General features: G+C 43.1%; 2 protein-coding genes across 6 annotated transcripts in view; one reads left to right on the top strand and one right to left on the bottom strand.

The window, feature by feature from the left end:
- Nucleotides 1-596: 596 nt before the first annotated feature.
- Nucleotides 597-7,832, bottom strand: GEMIN2 (gem nuclear organelle associated protein 2). 2 transcript variants are annotated; one of them, XM_068165523.1, is made up of 10 exons: nt 7,623-7,831; nt 6,947-7,031; nt 5,545-5,634; nt 4,879-4,938; nt 4,609-4,719; nt 3,893-3,937; nt 2,964-3,032; nt 1,612-1,722; nt 1,384-1,442; nt 597-1,049 (listed from the first exon to the last, which is right to left on the bottom strand). In XM_068165523.1, exons 1-10 carry the CDS (start codon nt 7,742-7,744, stop codon nt 1,010-1,012), a joined length of 792 nt encoding a protein of 263 aa, XP_068021624.1. In that variant the 5' UTR covers nt 7,745-7,831; the 3' UTR covers nt 597-1,009. The 2 variants fall into 2 exon arrangements, with proteins under 2 accessions (XP_068021624.1, XP_068021625.1); XM_068165524.1 differs by lacking the exon at nt 3,893-3,937 and having other exon boundaries at nt 7,623-7,832.
- A 3,245-nt stretch (nt 7,833-11,077) lies between these two features.
- The window catches only part of SEC23A (SEC23 homolog A, COPII coat complex component), a 35,631-nt gene continuing 22,191 nt past the window's right edge, over nt 11,078-24,517 (top strand). The window contains exons 1-10 of one of the 4 annotated variants that reach the window (XM_068165521.1): nt 11,078-11,356; nt 12,228-12,317; nt 15,154-15,396; nt 17,428-17,485; nt 17,750-17,836; nt 19,993-20,229; nt 20,337-20,416; nt 22,661-22,805; nt 23,125-23,283; nt 23,973-24,088. In XM_068165521.1, the coding sequence (XP_068021622.1) occupies nt 15,176-15,396; nt 17,428-17,485; nt 17,750-17,836; nt 19,993-20,229; nt 20,337-20,416; nt 22,661-22,805; nt 23,125-23,283; nt 23,973-24,088 (1,103 nt within the window). In that variant the 5' untranslated portion in view covers nt 11,078-11,356; nt 12,228-12,317; nt 15,154-15,175. Of the gene's footprint in view, nt 11,357-11,593; nt 11,682-12,227; nt 12,318-15,153; nt 15,397-17,427; nt 17,486-17,749; nt 17,837-19,992; nt 20,230-20,336; nt 20,417-22,660; nt 22,806-23,124; nt 23,284-23,972; nt 24,089-24,517 lie in introns of those variants that run through there. The other 3 variants (XM_068165522.1, XM_068165520.1, XM_068165518.1) reach the window with 3 other exon arrangements.

The following is a 24,517-nucleotide window of genomic DNA, read 5'->3' as shown; positions in this document are numbered from 1 at the left end:
CCCAGGCAACCAGCACCAGAGCAAGGGGACACAGTCTCAAGCTGTGCCAGGGGAGGTTTAGACTCGAGGTGAGGAGAAAGTTCTTCACCGAGCGAGTCATTCATCGTTGGAATGTGCTGCCCAGGGAGGTGGTGGAGTCACCATCCCTGGAGGTGTTCAAGAGGGGATTGGACGTGGCACTTGGTGCCATGGTCTAGTCATGGGGTCTGTGTTTATAGGTTGGACTCGATGATCCTCAAGGTCCTTTCCAACCTAAGTGATACTGTGATACAGAGAACATAAGGTTGGTTGTTCTGTTTAATAAATGCTTCTATTAAAAGCATTGAATACAGCTGCATACATTTTTTTACTACTTTTTAACCAAAAAAAATAGTATTATTGATCAGGAAGCAGTAATGTTTTACTAAAAATAATTGTTTCTAATAAGTTACTGGCTAGAGTTGAACTGCTTAGCATTGCTTAAGCTTAGGAACCAAAACTTGGGGAAAATGAACAAACCCCAGAAAAAACAACACAACCCAACGTTCAGTCCTGATTATGTAGACTTTTCCAGTAAGTCTGTTAAGTAGTATGAAGAATGAGAAGAGCCACACTGCTTAAGAACACTTTACAACTTCAGTTTTATTTTAAAAAGCCCTCAATAGGTGTGTTCTAGATAAAAGTCAATGATTTGTGATGTAACTTCAGACTTCACCTAAAGGCAGTGTCCACAGGATTACTCAGATGGTGGCAATTTCTAACCAAGAATGTAGTTTACAGAGACAGTAGCTGGAGAGATGATGCCAGACAGTTCATTGATCATTTTACAATGATGATGGTATCTGAAACACTGACAGCCTCATGCTAAATAAAGCTCATGTTAAGGTATTCATAGCTATCCCAAGTGATGATGGTGTTGTGAAGGGGTTTTACAGTACTTCAGGTCTGAACAGTGCAGGGTCTTGCTGTTAGCTCTGCTAATGCTGTTTGTACAATGGCAATGCACAATACTTTGTAGTCTCAAAACAGTCTAGGAAGGCTCATCAGCCAAGTCCCGTTGATCAAAGTACCTAGTGGAGAGAAGTAAAATACTGTAAGAAACCTCTAATGCAACATACTCCTTACTTTGTTCTGAGCTGTTAGACCCCTTGCTTCCTAGCTCTTCTTTCAGTGTTTCTATAGTAATTACAGCTCTGGAGTTGAGGGGGCTCATCTGATGAAGAAATCAGTAAACCTCCTTTACTCTTACATTTAGGTTAAATCCTTTTAACTAAGTACACTAGCTGTACAGGCCCAGGGTACTTTAACTGACTTCTGCTTTAAAATAATCTAGGTTAAATCAAGAGTAATCACACATCTTTCTCTGGACATACTTTACTCTTTTAGGTATGTAGGTTGCATTACCTGCTAACTAAGCAGATTATCAAGTTCAGTGCTGATATCTGTTCTGCATTCTTGTTCTCCTGAAAGAGAAATAACAGTTCTTTTGGTACCTAGGTCAAATGGAAAAGCTGTTACATGCTTGAAATCTTCCCTTCACTCTCAGGCAAGACTTCAAGAACAGAAAAATCATCCTCCTAATAATTTGTCAAGTTCAGCAAGTCCTTTGCATGATGTTCCATTAAATCTTACCTCTAGTACTCTGACTTCTGAGCACCTTCTTGCCAGCTGTCGAATAAGGGAGTGAGCTTCAGGTAGCAAAGGTTTTTCAAGGCAGGCCAACAGTGCATAAAGCCATCTACCCTGTGTGGATCCCAATAACAAAGTTTTAATTAAAAGCATTTCTTAGAAGCTTCATGAACTCTTGTTATAGAGAGCAAGCCTGGAACACAGGTCTCAAAACAAAATTTAAGTTCTGCTGCCAGAACTGAAACATTTGAAGGCCACATTAGACACTACACAGTAGAATTTTGTATTTCAAGACAAGCTTGTGAGCAGCACTCCTGGAATACCTGGCAATTCCTTTTTAATACTGCCAAAGATATATATTAATACAGCTTACACTATTAAAGTCTAAGAGAAGGATAATTTTAGTAATAGCTGAAGATTATTACTTTGCTATTAATTTTTCACTTTGCCAAGTGGAAGAACATTCCTGGAAAGTGAATGTGTCAAGTCAGATCTTTGTGGAACTAATGCTGTTAAATCAGCTTTAAGATTTGTACCACTGTGTAAACACATCCTTTGTATTTTACTTTCTCCTGCATTCTTATAAATGTCATTTCTACTACCAGTTTAACTTCATTCCCGTGTCTAGTGACTTTCATTATGGGAATAAACCAAAAGTCAATACACACATTCTCTGCAGCATGTTAGTTAAAAAGAAGAGAGGCCTACAGAAAAGGACAGACATGAAAGGCCTCCAAGTGACTCAAATAGTGAAACTCTTTAGTATTACAGATTTAATTTTTCATTACTCTCTTGCTTTGTGCTGCTGAATGAGATGAGATGAATCCACCGAGGTCTTTTGTGGCTGTGATGTCATTACACAGCTAGTCAATCTACTTTGTCACCACACTAATGCAGCTCAGGTTTCTGGTCTATGCTCCATGTGGAAATATTAAGTATGTCTCTGCAACCACATTATCATACATCTTCAGGCTAAAATGGAGGTGTCAGTAAATAATGTTCAGCACCCTAACTGGTCAGAACCAAAGCTGCAGCAGTCAGAGCATCTTCTCTCCCCAGCAGCAAGACTCATGTAACCTTGTGGTTCAAGTTAGCATGGGGAGCAATAAAAAAGGAAAAGGTGTGTTGGCAGTACTTGATAGATCTGTATCCATTATGTTTTCTAATAAGCCTTACAAAAATGTACATGAATACTTGTTTTAGTATCTAATCAAAAAGGTTTTGAAAGTAACTGAATATGATACATGCATCTAGAGACCTCTTCAGAAACTAAAACAACTTCACAGCAAACTGTGACAATTTATCCCTTTGCTAATGTGTTCATGTGCAAGTAGTTAGAAGAAATTAAAAGTTACCAGTTCTGGAGTAAATTTTTTCTCTCCAAACCAGCTTATCAGGTATTCTAAGACACTGGTTACTGTTGCCTTCAAAAGAGGAACAGAAAGAGACAATACAATACCTTCCATGTTTTGTTTTGCTGTCCTGCTACCCAAAGGATTGTATTTATATAAAAAGGCTATGCCTTCAAAAGAGGAACAGAAAGAGACAACACAACACCTTCCATGTTTTGTTGTCCTGCTACACAAAGGATTATGTTTATATAACAAGCAATGGGATTTAAAATACACATGATGTATTTTTACCGCACTGTGACGCTATCTGGGATCTATTGTAGCTTGAAGTTACGTATTAGTGTAAATAAAGTATTTAAGCACCATTTTTTGGAAAGGACTTTATATATACAATTATTTTCTGTGTTGAAGTGATGGATCAGTAGCCACAGATTAGGAATGACACAGAGGTGATGTGGTGGTTTTAGGCTATGCCTTTAAAATTTTGTTTATGTTGGGGGCGGGGGGGAAATCTCAATCCACCACAGGTGACTTGTGGGAAATGGTAGTAAAGGAAAGATAAGTGTGATTCTTATAGCCTTACAACATACCTAAGGGTTCACAAGTTGAAGGACTGCATTTAAAACATAACTAAGACATCTTAAACTGTCAGGCACCTAATGGGGCATTCAGCAAAAACTGAAATGTTAAAGGCTTTATAGAGAAATTGAAAAGACAAAATACTCTTAAAACTAGCCATGATTAGTGTTTGCTAGTAAAGTGGTTTGTAGTTGAAGGTGAGATGATTGTTTTCCCTCTACAATGAGTAGCAGTGGTTATACACAATCCCCTACTCTAGCACAGAAAAATAAAGTAAGGCTTTTACAACAGATAGAATATGAAAAATAACCATTTATGCCATGTCTCTATGTGATTCTGAGAGGTAGGCTTACCTGATTCATTCTGCTTACAATACTTAGCAAAGGAGGAAAGCCCACCTGAAGAAAAAGACAAGCCAAGGTGGAGAATGTGTATTATCATAAATATTTTGAAGTGATGCTCAGACATTTGTAGTGATTTTTTAGTTTTGTTCTGAGCTCTGAGGTGTATTTTAAAAAATATCTTCAAGTAAGGTCCAAATTTGGCATCAGAGAACCTTGCTTTTACTGTTGTTAGTTTTGTTATTTTTCAAAGTGATACAGTGAAGAATATATTTGTAGGACAGCACGTATGAGGAGAGTAACCATGTATCACTATTCAACAAAAGACTTAAAGCAGGCTATGCAGAAAGCTTTCAGCTTGATGAGCAACAAAGTCCTGTGCTCTAGCTGGTAATAAATGAAGGAATTCATCATCTTTCTGACTAAAGGGATAGACTTGTTCTCTGCTTCACTCAGTTTCCACTTGGAAAAAGAATGGCACCTTCTGTTCTCACCAAAGAGCACTTCCTATTAGAATACATAGAATAAATCAGATTGGAAGAGACCTTCAAGATCATCGTGTCCAACCCATCAACCAATCCAACCCACCTAAACAACTAACCCATGGCACCAAGCACCCCATCAAGTCTCCTCCTGAACACCCCCAAAGATGGTGACTCCACCACAAAGTGGTAACAAACAGCAGTAGAAAACAGCAGCTAAAAACTAGTTAGAAGTCCTGTACTCACCTTTATGTAATTGACTCCTAGATTTTCATTATCAGATAGTGCCTCTATTTCTGAGTATACTCTTTCACCCAGGCAGAACTTCTTCCAGCCTTCTTCATCCTCCGATTTTGGCTGAAGTGAAGAAAAATAAAGGAAAAACTGTGAAATATTGCTGTCTTGAAGGCAGTGAAGGAAAGATGATATTCAGAAGTTCCTGCATTGAACTAAAACAAGATTTAGCACTGATTTAGTAACTGGATGAAAACCAGCACCGTTAGGAACTCTACTCACCATGCTGACGTTGCTGTCCAAATGTTGTGACCGCCAGTGATTTCTGTGCTTGGTCAGGCTCTGCGTTAATTAAAACGAAGCCAAATCACAGTTTAGCTTTGCAGTTGTTTCAGTCTAGCCACAATTGCTCTCCACTGTTCTTAAAATGTACAAAGCAGCATATTTTATGGTGTTATGTAAATCACTAGAGGCATAACTGGCTACATATTTTATATGCCTCAATATAAACGGAGGTTGCTCATGCCGGGTTTTTGGAATGTGAATGCTACAGATGAAAGAGTTTGAAATCTACTACATAAAGTTAAGGTACTAAGTTTTAGTAGTCTTGTAGATTTTTTTCCTGCTAGCACTAGGTTTTAATAAAACTGCATAACATCATAGGGAGTTTTGCCTTCCCTCAGCTACTCCATGGATCATTTAATCTAAATATTGACATGATTTTAACTGAAGTTGATAAGAGTTATTTTAAACATGATTCAATGTTTTTCAGAGGTTTAAAAGCTACAGAGTGTAATCTTTTTCAAGAGCTTAAAACATTTCCCTACAAACATCTGTCCTACTATAAAGTCAGAACATTTCTATCCCAGATACAAGTTTGTTCCCATAAAGCACAGATGTGTTCTACCTAGACAGTGCAAGTCCCCCCTCACAAAGGCCGTTCTGTACCTGACGAACAGCTGAGAAATTGGCCACTTGCTGCTGTTGCCATTTCAGTGTTGGAGAATATCCTTCAGGAGCAGGCTGACATCTGGAAATCTTAAGAAAATACTGGCATTGGTTATAATGTAAAGAAAGCTTTATAAGAAGAAACCTCAGAACAAAGAACTCATAAATGTTCACTATCAAATAAACAATATCCTTTACATCTTCATTTAAGAAGGATAATTTCATGTCCACATTGAAGACAGACTTTAACAGTTGGTTTAGACAAAATACTGCTGCTGTTTGACTCTTCTCATAAGCAAATAAGCAGGAAAACTAAGTATCCAATGTACACTGTCAAAGCATTATTTAAGATCATATTTTTTACCAGTTGTTCTGCCTTAATTCCCCTGTTTATAAAAAGCAGGGTGCTGTTTCTTTATCTTGCACAGATGCAATGAGTCCCAGGCAACCAGCACCAGAATAAGAGGACATAGTCTCAAGCTGCACCAGGGGAAGTTTAGGCTCGAGGTGAGGAGAAAGTTCTTCACAGAGAGAGTTGTTAGCCATTGGAATGTGCTGCCCAGGGAGGTGGTGGAGTCACCATCCCTGGAGGTTTTCAAGAGGGGACTGGAGGTGGCACTTGGTGCCATGGTCTAGCAGTCATGAGGTCTTGGGTGACAGGTTGGACTTGATGATCTTTGAAGTCTTTTCCAACCTTATTGATTCTATGATTTTTAAGTGTTCTACTTGCCAAGACAGTAGGTCCAAGAACAGAGAGGATCACAAAAGTATCTTTTAGGAAATTAATTCTGAGAAAAATTAAGAGAATGGTCACAGAAGTTACAGCACTAGCAGCTTTTCTTAAGCAATTAGGTAGTGAGATTTCAGAGTAGTGGCAAACTTGGTGCCTTGAACTATTTGCACATGGATTAAAAACCTAGATGGCTGGGCAGTGTGACAACAGGAAAATCTGCTTGGCTAGTAAAGAAAAATTCTGATGAGATCAACCAAAAAGGAAAGAAGTGATGCTATAATTTCATCTAACTTTAGAAAAGCTCAGCTGCACTTAATACCCTTACCCTAGGTACATAATTAAATATAGGTATGGAGATAAACCTCTTTTCTAAAGTTCATTCAAGTTTTATGATCAAGTATTTGTAAAATTTACTGCAACATTTGACTTCCTCAGTAAATCAGTCTGCTGTCTATCAAACAGTATGGATATTATCCATTTAAATCAGTTACAAAGACTCTTGTTAGCCAGCAGTTCGTACCACACATTTAATTCTGTATGTTTTTAAAAGCCGACAGTGCTATTTAACTTTGCCAACCAGTACCCAACATTAGTACAAACATTATGATACTAACATTTTCCTCCCTTTCTTTTTTTCCTCTCGAAATGTGCAAAAGCTCTCAGACTTACTGAAATGTTTACTGTCTGCTTTTTTCTCAATTTTCTGGGGTCTATTTGCGCCACTACCACATCTGGGCATCGAGCTGCTTCAATCCTGCAAAACAAAATCAAGTGGCTACGGTTTTACCTTTCTCGTAACAAGTCATTATATGCTGGATGTCTCTGAAATATCGCTCGTATGTAAATCTTTAGGCATGCAAACCCCTGACTGTACCGGCAGTTCTTAGCGAAGGTTTGCGAGTCGCAGACCAAGCGTTCTCCGTTTCTACACGACTGCTCCCACCCCCTCGAAGCTTGCTTACATCTTAACTTGCCCAAGTGCCGCAACGAGACCTGGGGAGAGAGAGGCCACCGCTGCTGGTACGGAGAGCCAAGGACTGGACCTCCATCGCTACGGGAAACAGCGCTGCATCGGCGCTCGGAGCTGCGGGCCGCTGCGCAGAACCGAGTCCGCCGAGGCCCGTGGCGTGCAGCGGGCGTTACGCAGCCCAAGAGACGCAGCCGCCTGCCAGAGCGCGCATGGGTCTAGACGCGATACCGGACGGGTTCCCAACGCACTGGGAGCGTTGAGGAAGCGGCGCTGCTGGCCGCGGATGGCCGGTGAGCCTGATACAGACACCCTTGCGCATCCCAACGCGAAGCTCGGTCCGAGCGGCACCGGCAGCCCTTCCCCTCCGCCACTCACTGGACGCGCTTCAGATACTCCTGGGGCGTCCTGGGAGGCACCGTGGGGTCGAAGTCCTCAGCCAAGTCACAGTCATCCACGGGCAGCAGCCGCGGCATTAGCTCCTCCAAACTCGGCTCCATGGCTACACCACCACGGCCACCCGCAGCTCTCTGGCCCGGCCCCCACTGGGGGGCCGCCTGCCGGGGAGGCGCTGGGGCCGTCCCACCGCCGCGCAGGCGCGCTGCGAGGGCTAACCGGCTGCTCTCGCGAGAGCACAGGAATCGAGCCGGGTCGTGGCGGTGATCACGACAGCGCCGGCGTTGTGCCGTGGTGACTTCTGTACCATGGGAGCTGGCATGGCCTAGGGCGCGCGGAATTAGTGCCAGGAAGAAAGCGTCCTCGGGCCTGTGCTGTTATAAACGCTCTGCCGACCCCCTGCCCGTTCCTCTTAGTGCTTGCGCCCCGGTAAGGGTGCGCAGGTGCTGCCTTCTGACGTGAAAGCGATACCGTGAATGCGCTTGGGGCTGTGCTATGGGCAAGCTCCGAGCCCGGGGCGGCTCCCTGCCCTGGAGGTTTTGGCTGCCCTAGAAATGCAAGGAGGAGAATAAAAGGAAATTTGTCCACAGAGCAGTACAGAAAGGGGTTGTACCAGGTCGTGCCTGCCAAACTAGGCCTATTTTTGCAGTGGATTAGTGCAAGCCTTGAATGACAGTTAGGCCCTGTGCCATTATTCTAACGGGTTAGTTTTTGTAGCTGGTTCTTTAACCCGAACCATTAGTATTTTGTAGTCTATCTGTGGACATCCAGTAGTAGTAACACTTAATCCTTTCTGTGAAATGCTTTGAGATGGATGGCTGAATCAGTGCTGTACATCTCTCTGCATTTAAAACAGCTCTCATTGCTGCATGAGTTTAAATACAATTAGGTGGTAATATCTGCCTGCTAAAAGTAAGGTAGTATTAAACCAAATGGGGTGGCCTCTTAAGGCAGAAAATAGATGGATAATGCTGCTGTCATTTATGTTGTGTATTACAAAATTCCTGTTACAGAAGATGTCAATATGTATTATTTTTCCTATTTGTTCTGCTGCATGCAAGGTCAGTGCAGTGCTCCCCACAGTCCATCTAGTTGGTCAGAGCAGCTGTAAATACTTCTGATGTAAGTTAAAGGAAAAAAACAATGCTTTTCTGCAAGGCTGTATCTTGGCAGTTCTGAGCAGACTTCTACCCTAACTCCTCCTCTCCCCTGGCTTTTGTTTGTTAAGGTGTTCCCAAAGCCACCTCACCTACGTGTAACACTTTTAATTCTGAAACCCGGATCTAACGCCCTAGTTGAGTACGCAACAGCTGCAGTCACCACTGGAAATAACACCTGCTTAGGTAAAACCCCAGTGATACCTCTGGAAAGGCTGGCCAATGATCAAGACAAAAACTGTGGTGAGTCCAGCTGTAAAAAGTTATTTTCTAATTCTGTGGTAATATTCAGAACTTTTTTTTTAAGATTTATTTTCTTTTCCTGCTTGCCATGAAGTCAAGAACTGTTAGCAGAAAGAGAATCCCCAGATATCAATATATTTTAGATATACCTTAGATCACTTTTCCTGGAATTTTCCATTGATAATTTTTAAACTAAGCAAGATATTTCTAATTATTGCAGGCAGTCTTCTATGGATAATAAAATTATTCCTAATGAGTTGTACCAACAATGTTGTTGTAATGCCTAGCAAATTAGGGCTGTTCAGTCTGGAGAAGAGAAGGCTCTGAGGTGACCTAATTGTGGCCTTCCAGTATCTGAAGGGGGCCTACAAGAAGGTTGGGGAGGGACTTCTCAGGATCTCAGGTAGTGATAGGACTAGGGGGAATGGAATGAAGCTGGAGGTGGGGAGATTCAGGCTGGAGGTGAGGGGGAAGTTCTTCACCATGAGAGTGGAGTGGTGAAGCCCTGGAATGGGTTGTCCAGGGAGGTGGTTGAGGCCCCATCCCTGGAGGTGTTTAAGAGCAGGCTGGATGAGGCTCTGGCTGTCCTGATCTAGTGTGGGGTGTCCCTGCCCATGGCAGGGGGGTTAGAACGAGATGATCCTTGTCATCCCTTCCAACCCTGACTGATACTATGCTACTACTATGAAATACGAGTGGAGTGGAAGAAGATGAAAAATAAACTGGAAATTAATGTGCTTTCTTCTCAAGTGCCTAAGCATTTACTTTTCCAAAGAAAGGGTGAGTTGGCATCAGTGAGTGTGTACTCATGAATAAAAAAAATAATTGATGAACTAAAATTGAGTATACACCATGGTAGGATTCTATTCTCTATTGTTTTTTTGCTTCTCCTTGCTTTCTGTGGTTTGCATCATCGCAACAGCTGCAAGACACTTCTTGAAGTTTAAATCATTGAATGCTAATGACTGGGTAAAAATGCTTCATAGATTTATTTGTAGTGAACTTTCAGAACTATCATATTTTCCTATTCTTACATGTCTATGTCAGCTGCCTCATTTTCTGTTACCTCTGTAGAGTTCAATACGCAGTTCTGACTTGACAACTTTACTGTCCTCAACTTTCTGAAGATGTTTCACAGGCTATTTGAGTACTTGTGAAAGGATAACACTGGATTGATCTTTGTGCACCCCTTTGAAGTTAGCCTTGTTGTGCCTTTTTGTTTGGTGGTGGTTTTTTGTTTGTGTTTTTCTCAAACTAGAGGTTACGTGTCCTTGGCAAGAGCCTGCTTAACACTCCCACAACTGGCAGTGAGATTTGTGGACGTGGAAATGGAAAACTCCTCCCTTTAAATTCTGCTGTTGTTTACCTGCTCGTGTTTTTAGACTGAGGAGGACTGGAAAACAATACTGGAAGCACTAATAGCCACAGAAATTCTATCATCCTCCTTATATGAGAAATGTAATTATAAGGATGTTTCTAGTTGCATGCATTTGTTTGGTGGTCATAGTGTGTTTTCAGAGCTGCAGTGAAGGACGTTGTAGGCAGCTGTGTTTTTCAGTCCTCCCCTGTGTCCAGATGGGTTGCACTTAGGTACCTCAGCAAAGATAGAAGGTACACTTCCAGCCTTTTGTGGCAGGCTTGTCTGAAACGATTTTGATGTGCCCTGAAATCTACACAGGACTTAACTTGGATTTGGGGGAAAGCAAAGATAACCACAGTAACAAACAAACTAAAACCCCCCCAAAAAACAAACTGTACAATTATGGCTACATGAAAGTTATTGTGCAGCCAGTAAATAAACCTGTTAAAGTTCTAAATATTCATGAGGTATTGTCTCGGGCTAAAACCCACCAGGAATGTAATTGCATTCTGTTTTTTTTCCGCAGGCAGTCAGAAGAAACATGTACACCATCTTCCAGATTAAAACATTTGCTGCCATAAATATGCATGGTTAGAGAGGGGCAGCAAGCGGGGTGAACTGAAGGACTCCCAGAAGCCCGGCTGGCTCAGTCCCGAGAATGTCTTCGAAGCAGCTTCCCCGAGCAGAGCACAAAGCAGCAGCAGAGCAGTACACCCACGGGCGGGGGCGAGGACGGCTCCGGTAACTGCGGACACAGGCGCACCACGGGGAAGCCGAGTAGACCCGAAGGGGGCAGAGACGGCAAGTCTAACGCCGGTGGCCGGGATGCCGCCTTTCCCGAAAAGCTAAAGCCTAAAGGAGCAAGATTGAGACAAACGATCCTTAGGAAAAAATATCTGAAAACCGAGCAGGGAGGTAAACACGGCGGCAGGGGTCGTCAAGGCGGTGAAGCAAAGGTGAGCGGGGTGCAGCGACTGGGGCTGGGGCCGGGGCCGGGCCCCTTCGCTCCGCTCGCCGGTGAGGGCCGCGGGGCGCAGGCGGGCCGAGTCCGGCCGACGGAGCTCACGGCCGGCCGCCGCGAGGGCTGCCGCTGCGCCAAGGGGCGGCGGTGGGGGGACCCGCGGAGCTCCGCCTGCCCCGGCCCGCTGCTCTCTGCCCCTTGACGTGGCGCGGACGCTCCCATCAGCCATGTTGCCTGCGTCGGCAGCGCGGGGGAGGCTGCGTGCGTGTGGGGGAGAGCGAGAGAGGCGGCGGCAGCGGCGGCGGCGGCCGGGACGTGGGGTAAAGCGGGCAGGGCAGGCGCCGAGGAGGGCAGCTGAGGGCGGGGGGAGCTGGGGATGTCCGACGGCGCGAACTGGGGTTTATACGGGAAGGAGAGCCCTTCCCTGGCACCATAGTGGCAGCTCTGGTCCCCGCGATGCGTGGGTACGGGGCGGTGGGGGCCCGCCTGGCTGCTTGGCCAGGAGAGATCCGGGTGGGGAGCAACCCGCCTCGCTTCACTGGGCTTTGGGGCGCTCCCCCGCTCATCGTGGCAGCCCGAAAGTGTTCTCGGGCCCCCCCCGGCCTGCCCTGAGGGGCCGAGGATGCCGCCGGCAGCTGGTCAGAACGGTCCGCGACTCCTGGGCCCCGGAGCAGGGGTGCTGTGTACCCCTTCGAGAGAGGGGAGCACCCACCCTTGCCGCCGCGGCGGAGTCCGGCTGGGCTGGCGCGATCAGCCGCAGCGTCCCGACCTTAGCTGGGTTTGCCGGTACGGGGGTAGGGCCGGCGGGGCACGGCCTTTGCACAGCCGCCGCTGCGCTGGGTGTAAAGTGCGGCTCGTTCTGGCAGGTGCTGGAGATTTTCTGTCCAGGAGCTCCTCTGTACCCCGTCGTTGTGCCACGGCCAAGGGCTGACAGGTGCCTTGAGGTATAGGTAAAGGTACACGAAAATAGTTGCCTTGTTGCTTTTGAATAGATGTTGTTGTTTTAAGTTAATGTGAGTTATTGCATACACTGGTTGTGTTGTAAAAGACCCCACCCTCCTCACCGAACAGAACTGGGTTTGTAGGATGTCTGTGTTTGAGTAGTGAAAATCAAATTCTCACCATGTCAGTTTGACAGTTTCCAGTTGCTTTAGGTAAGTACTAAGTCATTCTTGGTTGAGTTCCTCCTTGAAGCTGAAATGGATTTGCATTTGAAATGCTGAAGCAGAGTTTTATTGTTAATCTCTTTTGGTTTAGTAGAGTGTTAGTGCATAATAAACAGGAAAAAAGAGGTTTGGTGTATGGAAGGTACACAGTGAGCTGCATTGATTTAGGGGTATTTAAATACATGGTCATATGAGAGAATCTCATCTATCTGTGCTGGAACTCTTAGGCTGTAGAGAGAAATGTTTGTGTGTGTTTCCAGGGATTTGTGGATATTATTTTGGTGATATTCTGTATTGGGACACATTTGCATGTGGTGCATAAATGTTTAAAGGGGCTGTAATGAAGGCAGAGCTTTTAGAATAATCTGTTTTGAAGAAATCATTATTGTTTGCAGTTGCTTCTGGAAGCATTTCAGAATAATGACATTTCACAGTAATGTATTTCAAAGCCATCTGTAGAATTACAGGATAGCTTTCTGAATGGTATCTCAAACATGTTTGATATGTGTGATGGTTAGAAGGCTCTAACTCTACTCTTGCATCTGGTCAGAGTAATTAGATTAGTACTATTACTTACCTGAGGATCAAGCCTTCATAGTCAGGCATAGTCAGCCCATGACACTTTCTACATTTCAGGTGTGGCTTCTTTGTGTGACACAGTGAGATTGCCATGGTGCAGGGATGCAAGGCACATTCAGCCTTAGTAGTAGGAGAAGCAAGGAAGGACTGCTGGTCTTCTCTGGATCCTGTTCTTCAGCAAAGCTAAAGCAGTGACGTCCCAGCATGGGAGCTGTTACTCTTCAGCTCTTCTCAAAATCACTTCTCTGTGGTTTTCTCTTCCAACCTTAGTTATACTGTGATACTGTATTTTGTGGCATTCAGGTGTATGCAGTTCGGAGTGCAGCCCATAAGTCAGGAGGATTTGCCGTTCTGATTTAGTGTTGTACATTTCCACACCTATCTTAGAAAATGTGTCTGCATAGCTATAGTGAAACTGAAGGTAGCTTGTCAGATGGTGTTTCACATTTGATGAATCATGAAATATGTAGACATTATTTAGTCTTGGAAAGGAAGAAAAGGATTGAAGAAAAGATGGAGGAAAATCTGGTTATTAGCAGGTTCTGCCTTCTGAGTAGGAAATACATACATTACTAGAAAGTAATGGTATTTAACTCAGTAAGTCCAACCAATAATTTTATGTGCATATGTGCACTTTATTAGACACTGCACACTGGTGTTTGTACATTGCTCTCTGAGGAGCACTGAGTAGTAGTATAAGTAATGTCCATGTAAATGATATCAAATGTAGCTAGAGTAAAATGTGGAGAAAAGACCTTAAGGCCCATTATAGAAAATGGGAGTTTACTTTGCAGGGCATGGAGATGGAGTTGGTGGACTTTGTAGCAGATGCCTGTGGAATGGCTGGAATGGCTTTTAAATCACAGTTTTCTCTCTCTTCTTAGGAGATAATTTTAAAAGAAGAGTTTTTTTTTTCAGTTTGTGTTTACAGCTGAGACAGTTGCCTCATGCAAATTGTTGTATCAATATCCCATTTCTCAGTGATGATATTCCCTCACATTTTTTACTGATGGATTTTGATTTATTAGGAGATATTATGGGGAAGCATGCAACAGGTATGAAGGAACAGTGTGTACATAGCTGAGGGTTTCTGGCTTAGGGAGAGGTAGCACACTTCTTGCTGGCTTTACCAGATGCTCACGGGTTCCTGTTGATCTTTTCAAATGTGTCTGTGTTCCTCAGTGCTCCAGTTTCTGAGTAACAGAAGGTGAAGGTATTTGAAGGTATTTGAGGTGAAGGTATTTGAAAGCCCTTGGTCAGTGCCCCAAATGGTAAATTTGAGTTCAAACAATTGTTGCAAGGCATGTCTTGGTAGATAATGCAGTGGAATATGATGCTTGTATTTCTTACACAGTTATTAGTTAGCATTGCTGTAGGGATGTACTCTTTTGGAATGTCAGGTTATTCCTTTACACTTGCATGTAGGCCACACCATGAGTTACCAAAAAAGTGGTTAGATAACTTAGAAAATTTCATACAGCAGAAGATGTAAGCCCTACACACTTAGTATAAATACTTTTTGCTCATTGCTTTTTTAAACAAGGTAGAGGATTAAACAGTTTGCAAGAATGGATGATCCTTGAGTAATGAATAGAATGAATAACTACACACATGAATGAAAGTCCTTAAAACACTGTGTATTTTTCTTTTGTTGAACAAGTCTATTTTTACAGTCAGTGTGCTGCATATTCTGTACTCTGACCTACCTAGAATGATTGCCCTAGTTAAAATATTCCTTTCCTGAGTTTGTTACCTAAGTCAAGAAGTGATCAGAAAATGAACCAATCTAATGTTATATATTTAATTTGCCTCATGTCAAATATTTGTTGCTTCAAAGAAGTTGCTGCATCTGAGGAGTTTTAATTTCTTTCAGTTTCACCTTAGAATTCTGTGCATTGCTTTTAGGGTTTAAGAAGCACTACTCCATGTTGTTTGTGTCTCAGTTACAGTATTTGAATATGTGACTGTCATTAAGCACATTCAGTGTTTAGTGGTTAAAAATACCAGGATCTCAACATTCTGCTAATGGTTACTCTTTCTGTTTTAGTGATTAAACAAAGAAGTTGACCATGACAACCTTCCTGGAATTTATCCAGCAGAATGAGGACAGAGATGGAGTTAGATTCAGCTGGAATGTTTGGCCTTCAAGTCGTCTTGAAGCCACGAGAATGGTGGTCCCGGTGGCTGCCCTCTTCACGCCACTGAAGGAGCGGCCAGACTTACCTCCTATTCAGTATGAGCCAGTTCTGTGCAGCAGGACCACGTGCCGAGCTGTTCTGAATCCATTATGGTAAACCTAATGCCTATGCTATGTCATACAGTCTTTAGAGTAGTGCCAGTTAAACTATGCAAAAGATCTGGTGTTTGTAAGCTCAGATATTCCTCACGAGTGCACAGCTCAGACTTCCAGGTCTTTGAAGTTTCTGCATGTAGATTTGCATATATAACATACATACATTTCAAATGTAGCTTTCATTTCACTAGTCTTTTCAATGTACTTCATTTAATAAATGCTTAGGTATGTAGTTTTTCTGCCATCACACATCATGCAAGTTAGTGTACTGCATTTTGACTCTAGAAGATTTACTTGGGTTAAAAGTTACTAGGCTGTAGGCTGTATCTTTTTAGCAGGTGGGTCGTGATACAGTTTAATATTCAAATGCAATAAACTGTATTTATTGCTGTCCTTAGTTCCTTTGTAGACCAAAGCAGATTAGCTGCTTTAGTTTACCAGAGCAGGAGCTGAAAAATGTGTGATAGACTGATAGATAGCACTCTCTCATGCCTACTTCTGATCCAAAAGCTGTTTAAGCTAGAGGGTGATGCTAACAGAAGCACAAATGATTGTAGACGGGTCATGGATAAGTTCAGACTGGAAGCAGAGGAATTTCTGTAGTGGAGTTTGATAGGTACAGGAAAGGTACTGAGTGATAGTGAGAAATTAGACAGGATGAAGATGATCCTGTGAAACACACTCAATTTTGTGAACAACTTATCCCTGCTTGGGAGAAAAGACAATTTCAAAGATTGTGTTGCAATATCAGACAGTGGCTGATTATACTGGAAGTCTGACTTAGTAGAAGCTAACTTTTTCAGAGGCATTGTCTTATTTTTCTTTCAGCCCTCAATAATGGAAAGACAAAGCTGTAAAGGGTCAGTCAGATCCCTGACATTACAATGAACTGTGTACATTTTTCCTGTAGCATGCATGCAAGTCATGAATGGATTTTTTTTCCCTTTGTTTTTTTACAAGCTATGCTTAGAGACTCAATTTGTGGGGACCTTTTGAAAGCTGTGTGACATGTTGTATTGAGTGGATAATCTGTAGCCCCTGAGATTGGTATAAGTCACTTGATCTCAATGGAGCTGTGTTGTGTTTACAGCATGCTGGGACTTGCCCAAAGATTTAATGATACTTTAAAAAGACTTAGGCCCTGTAGACAGCAGAAGATGTGACAGCAAGGAGCGCACATTGAAAGCATGTGCAGTTTACTTTCCCTTAAGATTTGAGTAGGACTTTGTAAGACATCTGTGTGTCAGGAAGATTCAAATTGGATTTTTTAGTTATCTGAATATTGATAAAAGTGTAGATAAAAGGAGGTAGACTCGATTGGAAAAACCCAGTTATTTTCACAGAAGAAAGAGCTTTTGAGACGGACCCTGGTTTTTTTAGGGCATAATGTGTATTCAGAATAGTCCCATACTCTGGCACCTAATTGGTATAGGCTGAGAAAGCAGAAAAATGCAAAGGCAAAGAGAGTTAAAATGATTTGCCTAAACCCATGCACCAGAACAAGAGGACACAGTCTCAAGCTGCACCAGGGGAGGTTTAGACTGAATGTTAGGAAGAAATTCTTCATAGAGAGAGTTATTGGCCATTGGAATGGGCTGCCCAGGGAAGTGGTGGAGTCACCATCACTGGAGGTGTATAGGAAGAGACTGGATGGGGTGCTTGGTGCCATGGTTTAGTTGATTAGATAGTGTTGGGTGATAGGTTGGACTCGATGATCGCAGAGGTCTCTTCCAACATGGTATGGTCTGGTCTACCCCGTTCTATTCTACCCCGTTCTATTCTATTCTACATCTCTAATAGAGGTGTTGAGTCTGTATTTTAGATTTGTTACTTGCTTCTTTTCCTTGAAGAAATTCTTCCTCTGTCAAGTCCGTAATTTACCTGACCTGGCAGTGTAAGACTACAGTTATTTTGAATTTGCAGTGTGAGTATTTAGGAGAAAGTATGTTAGGAGAGTGTATTCTTGGGTCAGTGGAGGAAGATGATCTGTTCATGCTATGTAAAACTTTTCCTTTTGTTTTTTTATAGCCAAGTGGATTATCGAGCCAAACTCTGGGCTTGTAACTTTTGTTATCAGAGAAATCAGGTAAGAGAATGAAATGTTCTGGATATAGAAATTCTTTCATATAAGGTAAAAGTGAAAATCTTAATTTTTCAAGGTGTAGTAGCAAACTGCAATGTACAGCACGAGAGTGCAGCTACCTCTTCAGAGATTGCCTTGAGTTTTTTCGTTAAATGATGGCAATAGTGAACATCTGTTGCAAAGGAAGGTAGTCAGTGTGTAACGTTTTGTAGGGGTTGTACTTTGTTTCTATTTATTTCTAGTTAATTTCTGTGTTTTTATTTGCAGTTTCCTCCTACCTATGCAGGCATATCTGAAATGAATCAGCCAGCTGAACTTTTGCCTCAGTTCTCCAGTATTGAATACGTTGTACAGGTAAAACCACTAAATAAAATCTTGAGCATCTATAGCCTTCCAATGTACACAAATAGGATCATAGTATCATAGTAGTATCATAGTATCAGTCAGGGTTGGAAGGGACCACAAGGATCATCTAGTTCCAACCCCCCTGCCATGGGCAGGGACACCCCACACTAGATCAGGCTGGTCAGAGCCTCGTCCAGCCTGGTCGGCAACACCTCCAGGGACAGCGCCCCAACCACCTCCCTGGACAACCCATTCCAGGGCTTCACCACTCTCATGGTGAAGAACCTCCTCCTCACATCCAGCCTGAATCTCCCCACCTCCAGCTTCATTCCATTCCCCCTAGTCCTATCACTACCTGAGATCCTGAGAAGTCCCTCCCCAGCCTTCCTGTAGGCCCCCTTCAGATACTGGAAGGCCACAATTAGGTCACCTGGGAGCCTTCTCTTCTCCAGACTGAACAGCCCCAACTCCTTCAGTCTGTCCTCATAGGAGAGGTGCTCCAGCCCTCTGATCATCCTCCTGGCCCTTCTCTATTTCTTCACTGCATTTTAATGACTGTGAGTCTATATGTGCCTGTTAGTTGTTTGGAAAGGGAACCCAAAAATTCTTACAAGATCACAAGGGTGGCTAATTAGAGTGGTTAAAACAAACCCAAACCAGCCAAAATAGCAACAGGGGGCAGGGGGATGGAGAGAGAGATGTCTTAAAGACAAGATTTCTGTTATTTACCTGTTTATTTACCAGGAAATTTTGTGCCAGGGGTCTGCTCACTTATGTTGCTTGCTCAAATGATTTCAGTTTAGGTTTGGCTGGCTGTTGGTTCATCTCCCATCAATCATTTGAATTTAAGTTTGGTTTTGCATGACTATGAGTGAGTTTTAATTACAGCTGGTTTAAAGAAAGCATCTTGCAGTTGTTTCAGATTTAATGGTCATCCTTGAATAGAAATTTAAAAATGGGCCCAACCCCCCCAAATACCAAACATTTGCAATTGCAAATGTGATTTCTGTGTTACATTTTGGAGCATTAAAATCTGTAAGGCTTCAGGGAGACACTCAGGTTATGGAGAGTGAACAGTCAACAGAAGTTCTGCTTTTTTGCCAACTTTGTAATGCAAACAAAAGGGGATATTTGCTCATGGTTCTTTAGAAAGAATACAAAGAACTGATGAGCTCCAGAGCAAAACTGTGAAGTGAAATGCCACAGCTTGGAGTATTTTGTAATTTTGAACAGTTGTAACTATTCTATTCACTTGGAGCAATAAAATCTCCTTGCATGTTAAAAGCTTTATATAATTGGCCTATGCTTCAAAACTGTCATGACGTCCTCAAAGGATTTTTTTCGTTCCTTCTGTAGTAAGCTTTTCATTTTTGTGCAGGGTTCATTATGGTAGGGGTTTCATTCCCCTTTAGCCCTGGATACTGATTGCTGCTTGAGAGAGGGCTAAGTTAGATGGAACACTGACAGGGAGGTCATTCTGCCCCTGTACACTGCACTGGTTAGGCCACACCTTGAGTACTGCATCCAGTTCTGGGCCCCGCAGTTTAGGAAAGATGTTGACTTGCTGGAACGAGTCCAGAGAAAGGCAACAAAGCTGGGGAGGGGTTTGGAGCACAAGCCCTATGAGGAGAGGCTGAGGTGGGGGAGCTGGGGTTGCTTAGCCTGGAGAAGAGGAGGCTCAGAGGAGACCTTACTGCTGTGTACAACTACCTGAAGGGAGGTTGTAGCCAGGTGGGGGCTGGTCTCTTCTCCCAGGCAACCAGCACCAGAACAAGAGGACGGACACAGTCTCAAGCTGCACCAGGGGAGGTTTAGACTGAATGTTAGGAAGAAATTCTTCATAAAGAGAATGATTGGCCATTGGAATGTGCTGCCCGGGGAGGTGGTGGAGTCACCATCATTGGGTGTGTTTAGGACAAGACTGGATGGGGTGCTTGGTGCCATGGTTTTGTTGGTTAGACAGTGTTGGATGATAGGTTGGACTCGATGATCTTGAAGATCTCTTCCAGCCTGGTTAATTCTATCCTATTCTGTTCCATCCTATTCTGTTCTACCCTATTGGTATGGTTAAAATGCAAACTTCAGCAAAATGTCCTTTGTTCCTGTTTGAAGCTGTAAATGCTGCAGGATTTGTTTCTCATGTGATTTTATTTTTGCTTCTGAAGCGTGGTCCTCAGATGCCGTTGATATTTCTTTATGTTGTGGACACATGCATGGAAGATGAAGACTTGCAAGCTCTGAAGGAATCCATGCAAATGTCTCTCAGTCTTCTGCCACCAACTGCATTAGTAGGTCTCATTACCTTTGGTCGAATGGTGCAAGTTCACGAGCTTGGCTGTGAAGGAATATCCAAAAGTTATGTCTTCAGAGGAACAAAGGACCTATCTGCAAAACAGCTTCAGGTAACACACAAGAGACAGAAAAAGGAATCATCAAGGTGATGATGATGAAGAACTTCAGGTAGTTTGTAAACATATTTTGTAATACTATCTTATGTATTTGCCTACAGGAAATGCTAGGGCTTACAAAAGTAGCTGTTTCACAAGTTGGTCGGGGTCCTCAAGTACAGCAGCCACCACCTTCTAACAGGTAATGTGCTTCAAACTTCTAGACCACACACCTTGGCTACACTGATTTACTGGGAAATGTATATTTTATGGCAATCAACTGACAGTCAACCCTTTTGAACAGACACAAATTTGCTAGGGGAATAATGGTTATAGCCTGTTTCTTTCCTGCAGTTTGTACCTGGAGGAAAAGTGATAGTAAAATCACCTGCATCATGCTTTGGAAATGTTCTGAGAGAACATTATGTAGGCAGACTATAGGTCTGTAAATAATGATGCTTGTGTTGGTTGTTCTGCTGCGAAGTGTTAATATGCCCCTTTCTTATGTGGGTATCCAATTCTGCCTTCCTTTTTTCTCTTCTGCTCCTCTCCTTCTGCTCCTCTCCTTCTGCTCCTCTCCTTCTGCTCCTCTCCTTCTGCTCCTCTCCTTCTGCTCCTCTCCTTCTGCTCCTCTCCTTCTGCTCCTCTCCTTCTGCTCCTCTCCTTCTGCTCCTCTTCTTCTGCTCCTCTTCTTCTGCTCCTCTTCTTCTGCTCCTCTCCTTCTGCTCCTCTCCTTCTGCTCCTCTCCTTCTGCTCCTCTCCTTCTGCTCCTCTCCTTCTGCTCCTCTCCTTCTGCTCCTCTCCTTCTGCTCCTCTCCTTCTGCTCCTCTCCTTCTGCTCCTCTCCTTCTGCTCCTCTCCTTCTGCTCCTCTCCTTCTGCTCCTCTCCTTCTGCTCCTCTCCTTCTGCTCCTCTCCTTCTGCTCCTCTCCTTCTGCTCCTCTCCTTCTGCTCCTCTCCTTCTGCTCCTCTCCTTCTGCTCCTCTCCTTCTGCTCCTCTCCTCTTCTGTATCTCATTTGGAAATTGTGTGTGATTTTCCTTTTATATGACATTGTGACATAGAAGAAATGGATGAAATAAGAAAGAGAGAATGTTTTACAGTCTTTGTCTGCAAATGCAGCTGTTTGTTGGAAGGCAGCCTGTAGCAGAGAGCATGAAAAATTCTTTATACATCAATGTCTTCTTCTTGGCTTTGATTTTGACTGAAGTAGTGAAACAGGAGTTTCTTTTTGAGACTCATAAGTTATCATCTAATCTTTCTTTCAACTGTGTAGGATTCTTTCTGGATAGTGGCAACATCTCAAGTCAGCAAGATTTTGTTTTACAGGCTGTTTGCTGAACTGCTTATGCTGAGTGTGCTCTGTGTGTGGTAATACCAAACTCTGTTATCTTGGTGAGGCAGAGACATTGCTCTGAATCCAGACCAGAATCTAGAATTAAACGTTCCTAATGTATGTCAAATATATTGCTGATGTGCAACTGATTGAATGGTGTTTAACAATTTGCATGTAAATGATCTGAACAAGGAGATTGAGTGTACCCTCAGTGAGGTTGCTGAAGACACTAAGTTGGGAGGGAGTGCTTGAGGATAGGAAGGCTCTGCAGAGGAATCTGGACAGGCTGGATTGATGGGCTGAGGCCAATTGTGTGAGGTTCAACGCAGCCAAGTTCTGGGTCCTGCACTTTGGTTGTCACAACCACACGCAACAGTACAGGCTGTAGGAAAAGTGGCTGGAAAATTGCCAGTAGTGAAAGACCCAGGGGTATTGATTGACAGCTGGCTGAAGATGAGCCAGCAGTGTGCCCAGATGGCCAAGGTGGCCAACACTGTCCTGTCCTCTATCAGGAATAGCATCACAAGCAGAAACAGGGAAGTGATTGCTCCCCTGTACTTATCACTGGTGAGGCCACACTGTGAGTACTGTGGTCAGTTTGGGGGCCCTTGTTGCAAGAAGCATGTTAAAGTTCTGGATTGGGTCCAGAGAGGGCAACAAAGCTGGTGAAGGATCTGGAGGACAGTTCCTATGAGGAAACCCTGAGGGAACCTGGGTGGTTTGGTGTGGAGAAAAGGAGGCTGAAAGGAGACCTTACTGCTCTCTACAACTCCCTGAAAGGAGGTTGTAGTGAGGTGGGTGTTGGTCTCTTCTCCCTAGTAACAAGTGATAGGATGAGAGGAAATGACTTCATATTGTAATGCTGGAGGTTTAGGTTTGGTATTAGAAGTTATTTCCTCTTTGAAAGGGCTAATAAACACTGGAATAAGCTACCCAGGGAGGTGGTTCAATCTCCATTGCAGGAGGCATTGCAAAGACACATAGGTGTGGTGCTGAGGGACATGATTTAGCACGAGACTTTACTGGTAGCGTTAGACTTGATGGTTGGACTCAATGATCTTTTCTAACTGAAATGATTCTGTTTCTAAACTAATTTCATGTATTTGTTTACAGGTTTTTGCAACCAGTGCAGAAAATTGATATGAATCTGACTGATCTTTTGGGTGAATTGCAACGGGATCCTTGGCCTGTTCCACAAGGAAAACGGCCCTTACGTTCTTCTGGAGTGGCTCTTTCTATAGCTGTAGGACTCCTGGAGGTAATGGCTTTAATTACAGTTAATCACAGGGGTTTACTTATTTTGCCCATTGGAATGGGCTGCCTGGCGAGGTGGTGGAGTCACCACCACTGGAGGTGTTCAGGAGGAGACTTGATGGGGTGCTTGGTGCCATGGTTTAGTGGTTTAGGCGGGTTGGATTGGTTGATGGGTTGGATGTGATGATCTTGAAGGTCTCTTCCAAACCTATTCTATTCTATTCTATTCTATTCTATTCTATTCTATTCTATTCTATTCTATTCTATTCTATTCTATTCTATCAAAGCCTGATGGTTTTTCTTTGTCTTTTTATTTCCTGCAGTGCACTTTCCCTAACACTGGTGCACGTATAATGATGTTCATTGGAGGACCAGCCACCCAAGGACCTGGCATGGTTGTAGGGGATGAACTGAAGTTACCTATAAGATCATGGCATGACATTGAAAAAGACAATGCCAAATATGTTAAAAAGGGTACTAAGGTAAGAGTTGGTCCTGAGATGTCTTACCAGTAATTAACTAATTACAGTGCCTAGTGAGTTAGGACTTTGTTTGGCTCACATTAAAATGCTTAGAAGTATTACTCTGGTTTGTGTCAGGAAAGGTTTATGTAACTAAATGGTGTAACTAGAGTAAGGCTAGCTGCTTCTAAGTCAGCTGTTCAGAACAGTCTCTGTAGTTAAGGGATGTTTAGGGAGTGGGGTTTAGGTATATTTCATTGCAAATGTACCTTGGTCTGGTGAACTGCATCCAAAATCTGTTGAATTCATCTTAACTGATTTTAATGGGACCCTAAACAACAAGTTTGGCCACGGGCACCTGTCATGATAGATCCTTGAGATCAGAGAGATAAATTCAATTCTCTGTGTTGGAGCTCCTGATTCATGCAAAATTGAAGAGGAAAAATCAAGGTAATTTTCTAGTTTAGATAGCAGCCACTGGTCTGTCTAGTGCGAGTCACCTTCTCAGATGGACAGTACTAGATCCCAAGTGTTGAAAATTCCACCCCCAGTTTTCACTTCAGGCTAAAAAAAAGTCTTTTGGCTTGTATTGGAATATGATGCAATAATGTTATTTAAGAAAAATGTTAGGAATTTTAGGGTTTAATATGAAGGTGAGGAGAATTCATGTCTTTAAGTTGCTATGAATTGTATTTTCATCTTGGATTTAGCATTTTGAAGCCCTGGCTAACCGGGCTGCCACAAATGGTCATGTGATTGACATATATGCATGTGCACTGGATCAGACTGGTCTTCTGGAGATGAAGTGTTGTCCCAACTACACTGGGTATGTGCCTGCTCATTTTTAAATAGTACATGAATAAGTAGTTTTAAATGTTTTTTTTTTTTTTTTTTTAAATGGTAATGATGGGAAGCACCAAAAGTGTTATGCCTCTTCAAAACAAAACCAAACCAACAACCCCTCTCCCCAAGAAAAGCAACCCACAATGCACAAACCCTCTGTGATATATTGTGATGGTTGCATTTGTAGTGGATGTTTGGAATTTCAGTCTGGAGGAGAGAGGGCTCTGAGGTGACCTAATTGTGGCCTTCCAGTATCTGAAGGGGGCTACAAGAAGGCTGTGGAGGGACTTCTCAGGATCTCAGGTAGTGATAGGACTAGGGGGAATGGAATGAAGCTGGAGGTGGGGAGATTCAGGCTGGATGTGAGGAGGAAGTTCTTCACCATGAGAGTGGTGAAGCCCTGGAATGGGTT

The sequence above is a fragment of the Melanerpes formicivorus genome, unplaced genomic scaffold (genome assembly GCF_026170545.1).
Source record: "Melanerpes formicivorus ecotype bairdi unplaced genomic scaffold, bMelFor1.0.p_v2 SCAF_90, whole genome shotgun sequence".
In the NCBI taxonomy this organism is placed as follows: Eukaryota; Metazoa; Chordata; class Aves; order Piciformes; family Picidae; genus Melanerpes; species Melanerpes formicivorus.
Note: the sequence above shows the minus strand (reverse complement) of the source record. Positions and strands in the feature narration are given on the sequence as shown.